We start from the raw sequence: 9533 nt of genomic DNA, 5'->3' as shown, positions 1-9533 counted from the left end.
CCGCCCCTTCTCCCCTTTGCTTAAATCCGTTGGGCTGCCCTCCTGTCTGTCAGAAGCGGGTGTCACCAACAACAACTCTTAGGCTAGTGAAGCTGTGAGCTGCGAGAGTGCCTTGAAGTAACTTTAGGTGGAAGATGCCAGAAAGTAACTCCGCAGAGGGTAGCGACAGAAGCGAGGAGCAGGTGTCTGGTGCTAAAGTCATCGCCCAGGCTCTAAAAACTCAAGTACGATGGATCCCTCGGGTGTGAAAGGCTCTACAGAAGCAGACGGGGACCTCGCGTTGTCCTAGAGACGGAGGGCAAGGAGGCGGGGGCGGGGGTCCTGTAGGTCTTTCCTTTGGACCCCCCGGGAGGGCAAGAAGGCTGGGTCACCTGATGATAGTTGTTTGTTGCCCCTTTTCCCTCCTACCCTCAGGATGTGGAGTACATGTTCGGTGTCGTAGGCATCCCCGTGACCGAAATCGCCCTTGCTGCCCAGGAACTGGGCATCAAGTACATTGGGATGCGGAATGAGCAAGCGGTGAGTCTTGACACAGGGACCAAATGGCAGCCATTCGATGCACACAGCGTCCCATCGTTTCTAAAGCATTGCACGTACCACTGTTAATCCTCCTTGACAGGAAAATGAGAAGAGAGAGACTAAGTTAAACTTGCCCAACGCGAGTCATTTGGTAGTGGCATTTGAACTCAGGTATTCTGAGTTTGGAGCTATGCTTATACCTTTCTACCGTAGTGTACTCTGCCACATCCAAATATCAGAATCGAAAGGGGTAGTCTTACTTCACTACTAGACTGTTAGTTCTAGCAGAGAAGGCATATTGATTCATCGCTAGGTAAGTGTATTGCCAGCATCTGATGTAGTTCCTGTACATGACAGGTGTCAGAGAGTGATTAGTGATTGAAGGCCAGGACTCATGCAACATAAAGTGGAAGACATTATAGACGGCAGTGCCGTCATTGGAACTCAGGGCTCTCAAACCCCAGTTTGGTGCTTTCCCTCAGCATTATGCCTCCCTCCTTTGGGGTCTTACCTGGGAGAGGGAAAACCAAAGGACATTTTATGAACCCACTTAAAGTATTTTCTCTGGCAGCCCAGGATTACCCTCTCTTAGCAATCCAGGCAAAAATATCAAGTATCTGGTGCAGATGAAGTGGTTCAGTGAAGTTCTACAAAGCCACGTAACCTCATAACCTGAGTGTAATCTCCAGGGCCTGTATGGAAAAATGAAGGCGGTTTCTGATTTATGATTCATGTTGTCCTTGGACCTACACACACACACACAGGCTGAGTTAAATTGTTTTGGACCTACACACACACACAGACAGGCGCTCTCTCTCTCTGTCTCTCTGTCTCTCTGTCTCTCTGTCTCTCTGTCTCTCTCTCTCTCTCTCTCTCACACACACACACACACACACACACAAATAATTTAAAAGATTAAGAATTGGGGCTGAAGACTTAGCTCAGCAGTTCATAGTACTTGTTGCTCTTTCAGAGACCAGGATTTGATTTCTGGCATCCACGTGGTGGCTCCCGACCTCCCATAACTCTGGTTCCAAAGGATCTAACGATTTCTTCTGACCTTCATGGGTGGCACACACGATTCACACCCCCCCCCCACACACACACAGCTGTCCCTTCTGCTGCCGTCACTGCTGTCCTGATCCACGCTCTTGACCCCTTTTCTCTGCCATCCGATGTGAGTTCCATTGGGTGTGGCTCATTTGCTTTCAAATCCCCACAGTACTGACTTGACTTGAGGTCTCTATGTAATCTAGGTGTGTACTACACTATTTGCTAATTGAAAGACCTTTATCAATAAGGCTTGAAAGTTATAGGGAGTGTTTTTAATCAGAAAACTGGTAGGTATTAATTTGTGTTGTTTACACTTTTATTCCCTTACCTCTTTGTTTTTTCCAGTGCTGGGAATTGAACCCAGGCCCTTGTGCACACTAAAGCAAGCACTCTGCCACTGAGCTGTACCCTTACCTCTCAGTTTTCCTATGTGGAATAACCTTCTATTCTTTTACCTGCATGAGAAAGGATAGGTGCTGATCTGTATTTTACTATTTTTCTTGAGTATGTTTGCCCGTTGTTTCTTCTTCATGCAGTAGACATGCACTAAGTATGTACTGTATGCATGATGTGGACTGTATACGCGGCAGAAGAGAGGGATATAAAGAAGATATAAGGTTTATTTTTCACCTCCAAGTTGATGAGTTGGGGGAAATGAGGGTAAGACACAAAAAGACAGTCTGAAATAATTTAGCTCCTCAAAAAGGAATCCATAAAAGGGAGAGTAGTCACACACAGTGTGTGACTGGCTGTCCTCACTGGGACAGGAAAGATTGCTCATAGAGGTGATGGCTTGTCCTTGCTGCATCAGTATAACTTAAAGGCATGGCAAACTGTGAGAGTGGGTAGTTAGGCCAAAGGATGGTGATGGAAAATCTGCAGCTCACAACTGCAGTCCCTGTAGCTACTCAGCTGAAACAGAAGATTTCAGGTTTGGAGCCAACCTGGTCAGCTGAGACCATGGAGGGCTTGGGTTATCTTTCAGTGGTAGAGTACTTGTCTAACATGTCCAGTGCTCTGGGTTTCCCTGGTACAAAGACAACAGACTTGAATAAACAGACAAATCCATACAGTCTTCTGAGAGAGCATCCCACAGAGGATGATAAGGGAGCTATCTTGAAGAAAGAGTAGGCATGGCCTGTTAGGAAGGGAAAGGTTAGCTCTTCTAGAGGTGACCCCTAGGTTAGCGGCTTACATGACTAGATGATATGGCTACTGACTGAGGCTTAGAATAGAGAGAGGAGGACCATTTACAAGGGAAGATGGCAGGTATAACGATGGAGTTTTCAAAGGGAATACTCAAAAGTGCTCAGAAAGACTCAGGCACAGGTTTGTGCTAAAGAGAAAGGTGCACTTGGCGATTGCTTTATATGTTGTCTGTCAGGTTTTTAGAGTAGTCAAGACATTCGTGTGGCCAGAAGCTAGGAGGTTATCAGGGATTTAGCTATATTCTAAGTATTTTACATGTCTGGGATTGCTGACCTTGTCCTCTTTGGGGTGCTCTGAATTATATTCATTTTGTAGATGAAAAAGCCAATGTGCAGAGTAATTTCTCAAAATCACACAGTAGAATGTAGGAGAACTAGGCTCTGAGTCAGAGCACTTTGACTCCAGATCTATCTTGAGAACTATGTGTGCTGAGGGGATGTAATTTGATAGAAAAGTAGAGGGTTTTTTTTTTTTTTTTTTTTTTTTTTAGTGGTAATAAAGTTTGTTATTTTTCATAAGGCAGTGAAGTTCATACCTGAACTGTAATCCTAGCACATGGGAGGCAGAGGCAGGTGAATCTCTGAGTTCAAGGCCAGCCTGGTCTACCTATCAAGTTCTAGGACAGCCAGGGCTACACAGAGAAACCCTGTCTCAAACGACAACAACAAAACCAAACCAACAACAGCAATCTGTTATTTCTCATCGCTTGGCATATGCCAGAGGAGTATTCTTTCTGCATGTTTTGTATTTTACTACTATAAGCGAAAAATTATTCCCAATATATGATTAAGTATATTAATTTTAGCAAACCTTTTATGCAGTTTACTCTTGTTTTTAAAAAGAAAACAAGTAATGTCTATAATGTTCTAGACAAAGAATAATTTTAAAGTGCCCTCAGTGTTCTTCTTGGGCATCTTGTATTTCCTTTAACTTAGAGTTTCCCCTGTTCCTTGTAAGCTGAGGGAAGTACAGTTTGGTGAAAAACAGCCAGGCATGGTGACTCCCGGATGGATGCCAGAGCTCACGAGGCTGAAGAGGTGCAGTCAAGGGCAGCCTGGGCTACAGAATGAGAGCCTGTCTCAAAACAAACAAAAAACCATGTCAGCAGTAAAAAAAAAAAAAAAAAAAAAAAAAAAAGTCACCAGCTCGCTTGCTAAGAATTGAAGACATACAGTAATGTGTAACCTGACTGTGTGGGAGCACACTCAGAAACAGGGATAACTGAAAAATCCCATTTAAAATGGAGCCACACTCACTGGCCCATATAATTATCTGCAGACATCAAGCCAAACTGATGAGGGATAAGAGAAAACATAGATTATCAGTGTGAGGAATGAAAATACGAACATCGTTACAGACCCTAATGTGTAAATGGGCTGAAGAAATCACAGTGGAAAATGGAGACTTTTTAAAATCAATGACAATGAAATGAGTATCAAATGTAATTCGTGGGCTGGTGAGATGGCTCAGGGGGTAAGAGCACCCGACTGCTCTTCCAAAGGTCCAAAGTTCAAATCCCAGCGACCACATGGTGGCTCACAACCACCTGTAACAGAGATCTGATGCCCTCTTCTGGTGTGTCTGAAGACAGCTACAGTGTACTTACATATAATAAATAAATAAATCTTTAAAAAAAAATGTAATTCGTAAGATAAAATACCTTTTAGACGAAGTAGCTGAAGTGAATCTGTTAGTAAAGATTTCAAACCAATGCTGTCAGGTTTTTGTTTGTTTGTTTGTTTTGTTTTTTGTTTTTTTTTCAAGACACCAGGAAAGGAAAGGCAAATCAAACTCAAGGAAAGACATTAAGTAATGAATGCATAGGCAGACACTAGGGAAGTAGGAAACAATACAGAAAAACAAAAAACCTAATGGTGCCAGGACTTGGAAGCCCCAGACATGAGAGTCACCATGGGCTACGAGGTAATGAGACCAGGCTCTAAACAAAGAAGTTAACCCTTCAGAGAAGAGTGAGAGAAGACATACATGAGCTGTAAGAAATCAACTCCTATTGATTCTCAAGATCCTGGAGCAGTTATGAGTTGGTAATGTGGACAGCATAGAGAGTAATCACAATCTCTTGAAAAACTAACATTTAGACACCTAGATGCTGAAGTCAGGCCTTGAAGTTTATGGCTATCACATCTCATGAAAATGAGTAGTGCTCCAATTCTTCCTTTCCTTTACCACGTGAATTCTCATCCCCACCCCTCCCCACCAGACAGGGTTTCTCTGTGTAGCCCTGGCTTTCCTAGAACTCACTCAATAGACCAGGCTGGCCTCAGACTTAGAGATCCACCTGCCTCTGCTCCCGAGTGAGTGCTGGGTCTAAAGGTGTGCGCCCACCGCCATGCCAGCTCATCTTCTCTCTTAGCAATATGTTTTTCTTGTATTTATGCCCAGGAGTCCTGTGTGTCTAATTAAGACCTACTGTCCTTTCTTCATAGGCTTGTTATGCTGCCTCTGCAGTTGGATACCTGACAGGCAGGTAAATAAAGTCTGCTTCATTTGCATACAGCAAGTGTTTGGGGTAGAAATATATATTTCACCCGAAAGCCTAGTTGTCTTATAGAAGATGGTATTAATAAGAAGTGAGAACTTTGTACAACGGCTTGGCTCCAAAACGAGGTTACCAGAGCATCTTCCAGTTTACTTGTGCTAGCCAGTTACCCCTCCATCTTTATTAGAAATTAATTCTTTTTAAAAGTAACCATTTTAGAAAATATATAAGGATAATTCCACAACCATTAAGATTTTTCATATATTCAACTTTTTTCTACATTCACAGTTTTTGGGTGGAATTTGGAAAATTTGTATTATACTTTTTTGCCACTTACATAAGCTTTTAAAAAAATTTAAAACTGAAGTTAATAATTAAATACTAAGAAATATAATCAAGCAAGATTTCACAATCCTTCCTTTTTAATGATGACCTTTTGAACATAATCCTGAGGAAAACGAGGTCATCTAAAACAGTCTCTGGATTACTTCTGTTGCTTTATTTACATGTAAACAATATTTCAATTTTTTTGCTGACCCTGGAAACCATTTAAATTACAGCCATTTATGCCTTAAGTGATTCTAGACTGATAACTATTTTAACAAGCTAAAGGTTAATTTTGAAAATTTTATTTTGAGAACTTTAGAGTTATACTGACTAGTATTGCAGCAATGGGTGACTGTTTACATTTAATTCAAAATAAGTAACATTTTAGCCAGAGCTCCTCGTTTGGACTGGCCACAGTTTTAAGTGTTTGTGTATAGAGTCCATATCATGTCTAACTGCACAGGGACTATAATGACTACTGTAGAACTTTCTACTGAGTGGTGCTGTTCTGGGTGTTTAATCTCTGGTGAGACTTGTGTTAATGTTATTTAAAGGCTAAAAGATTATTAGGTTAGAACTGAAAAGTGGTAAATTTAATGATACAGTTGACTCTTTATCATTGAGTACTTTAAGCTCAGCAAGTTATGTCAAGAGAAAGCACTCAGAAAGACTTAGAGGAAAACCATGCACTTAGAATCGTGTTTCTCACAAAGATTTAGTATATCATATGTTTTTGTTAGGAAATAAAAAAAATCATAGGAGATATATGTGGCTGTCAAAATTTGCCTCTATAATCAGTCAGCTTGTTGTAACCCAAATATAGAGCAAAATGTGAGGAGGTTAGTAAAATACAGTGGGGAAGTAATAGTGTACATTATATCTTATAAGAAACTTGATGTTACTCTTTTTTAATTAAAATATTCTATTAATTGTTTAGCAATTATAGTAGAGACCTACATGTCTTTCCTTTGATGACCAAGAAGTGTCCATGGAAACCCTAACATACGATGAATTGGTAGTTGGTAATTCCGAGCTATTCCGAGCTGAGATTGCTGGTGTCTACATGTCGTCCCCCCCCCCCCCCCAGCTGTTAAGCCTGATCCATGACCTCTGCTTTGCCTCTAGGCCAGGAGTGTGCCTTGTTGTTTCTGGTCCCGGTCTCATCCACGCCTTGGGCGGCATGGCAAATGCAAACATGAACTGTTGGTAATGAAATAATTCTTGCTGAAAACACTTCTTAATGTGTCTTTGCATAATTTAACCAAGTAGAACTGATCTAGGGTGGAAAGAGTTGGGGAGAGGAAAAAAAATCCACCTTGTGAGGCTTAGAAATAGAGAAGAGGGTAATTAACTGGGAAGTGGTCTGGCCGTCAGGAAGAAGGGGCGGAACGGTGCAAACGTTCATTCAATGTTCTGCGTGAGGACAGTAGTTAACAGCATTGCACTAAATAGGAGAAACTTGCTTGGAAGAGTAGATTAGGGGCGCTTCTGTCTTCTTTCCTTGCCTTTTTAAAAAAAATCTATCTTAGGGTTTATTTTAAAATAACTTTAAATTTAAATATGTTTTTTTTGTAAACCTTGAGACATAAAATACAACTATCACTCATCTTGCCATTTTCAAATAGACTTATGTAGGAAAATATAAAATATCTTTTCTCCATCTCAGGAATAGTAAACATAAAATTCATTTTCTGTCCCTCAACCTGGAAGCCTAAGCATCTACAAGCTGATGTAAGAAAAAGCATTCGAAACACACACATGCACGTACACACATACATACACACATACATACACACAGATACATATACATACCGACACATACTCAGACACACACACACACACACACACACACACACACACACACACAGAGTGCTTCTCAGTCTTCCTAAGGCTGTAACCCTTTAATACACTGCCTCATGTTGTGACCCCCCCAACTATAAAATTCTTTTTGTTGCTACTTCATAACTATAATTTTGCTACTGACATGAATTGTAATGTAAATATCTTTGGATGTAGAGGTTTGCCAAAGTGGTTGTGACCCACAGGTTGAGAACCTCTACCATACACTTTCCATCTTATGAACTTGAGGACAGTGTCTCTCACATCAGATTGCATCTTAAATTGTTTTAGCCTCCAGCTTTTCAAGGGAAATGTAGCTTTCTGTCTCAGTCACACAGAATTATTGTTCATTGTGTGTTGGACACTGATGGATGCTTTATATATTCTCTTTAACGATATTTTCATGTGCATTGGTATTCTGCCTGCATGTCTGGGTGAGGGTGTCAGATCTTGGAGTTACAGAGAGTTGTGAGCTGGGAATTGAACCTGGGTCCTCTGGAAGAACAGTCGGTACTCTTAACTGCTGAGCTATCTCTCTAGCCCTATATGTTCTCACTTGTAATAATATTTCTTTAAAAAAAAACCTTACTATTTTAGGCCCTTGATTGTGATTGGTGGTTCTTCTGAAAGAAATCAAGAAGCTATGGGAGCCTTCCAGGAGTTTCCACAGGTATCCATTCCCGCTAACCTCCAAGCCACGAGCAAGTCCCACTAAAGTAAAACGCTATCTTAGTTGGGGTTTCTGTTGCTGTGATGACACACGCTGACCAAGAGCAACCTGGGGAGGAAAGGGTTTATTTTATCATCCAGGGAAGTCGGGAAGGGCCTGAAGCCCAGGCCATGGAAGGACACTGTTTACTCACCTGTTGCCTCGGGCTCCCTCAGCCTGCTTTCTCATATGCTCAGGACTGCCTGCCCAGGGGCAGCATTGCCCTCCCTGTAGGCTGGGCCCACCCATAACCATTGTCAATCAAGGAAATGCCCTACAGACTTGCCTAGAGGCAATCGAATGGAGGCATTTTCTCAATTGAGGTTCTTCTCAAATAACTCTAGCTTGTGTCAATTTGATGAAAAACTAAGACACAACTTCTAAAATCTGTAAAAATAAATAAATAAAAGCAGGCAAGATGGTTCTGTGGGCAAAGGCTCCTTTCTGCAAGTCTGCCTGCACACTAGTGCACTATCCTTAGAACATGCGTGGAGGAGGAGAGGGATTGAATCTCACAAGCTGCTCTCTGACCTCCATGTGTGCTATCAAGCCCGACAACCTGAGGTTAGCACTCAGAACCCACATGGTGGACAGAGAGACAAAACTCCCTCATGTCCTGTCACCTCCTCACTCTACATACACAGTGTCTCAGTTAGGGTATCATTGCTGTGAGGAAACACCATGACCAAGACAACTCTTATGAAGCAAAACTTTAATTGGTGCTGGCTTTCAGAGGTTCAGTCCATTATCATCATGGTGTGAAGCATGGTGGCGGGCAGGCAGACATGGAACTGGAGAAGGAGCTGAGAGTTTTAGTCTGATCCTCAGGTAGCAGGAAGAGAGAGAGAGACACTGGACCTGGCTCGAGCATTTGAAACTTTAAAGCTGACCCCCAGTGACGTACCTCCCCCACAGCTACTCCAACAAGGCCACATTTCACTACGGTGCCTTCCCTGTGGGACCCATGGGGGCCGTTTCCATTCAAACCACCACACACAGAGAAGAAATAAATGAGTATAAAAATTATTTTAAAGAAAATTTGAAGTTACTACAAAAATTACGTTGATAGGAAGCAGGAAGCAGGAAGCAGAGCATTAATGTCAACTGTTATAGTTTCCTAAAAGTCCTAATAGTTTATTAGATTAAGTTAAAAATTAAAACAGATTGATTTAAAATTCAAATATCTTTTTCTTATTGGAAGTTCTTAAAGCTGAAGGACATGGACATAGGCATCTGGAACCTGAAGGCTGACCGTGGTTCTCTCAAGCCTGCGCATCTGAGGCTGCCGTCCTTTCCGTAGACTCCATACTGGAAGTGTGTAGAGAAAGCTTCCCCACGAGCCTCAGAGTGCATTAGCCAAGGCAGAGGTAGAGCCCC

General features: G+C 42.0%; 1 protein-coding gene across 1 annotated transcript in view; it reads left to right on the top strand.

The window, feature by feature from the left end:
- The first annotated feature begins 47 nt into the window (after window positions 1-47).
- Window positions 48-9533, top strand: part of Hacl1 (2-hydroxyacyl-CoA lyase 1) — a 33740-nt gene continuing 24254 nt past the window's right edge. The window contains exons 1-5 of the mRNA NM_019975.3: window positions 48-224; window positions 415-519; window positions 5229-5269; window positions 6734-6814; window positions 8045-8117. Coding sequence (NP_064359.2) covers window positions 135-224; window positions 415-519; window positions 5229-5269; window positions 6734-6814; window positions 8045-8117 — 390 coding nt within the window. The 5' untranslated portion in view covers window positions 48-134. The remainder of the gene's footprint in view (window positions 225-414; window positions 520-5228; window positions 5270-6733; window positions 6815-8044; window positions 8118-9533) is intronic.

The sequence above is a fragment of the Mus musculus genome, chromosome 14, assembly GCF_000001635.26.
Source record: "Mus musculus strain C57BL/6J chromosome 14, GRCm38.p6 C57BL/6J".
Lineage (NCBI taxonomy): Eukaryota > Metazoa > Chordata > Mammalia > Rodentia > Muridae > Mus > Mus musculus.
Note: the sequence above shows the minus strand (reverse complement) of the source record. Positions and strands in the feature narration are given on the sequence as shown.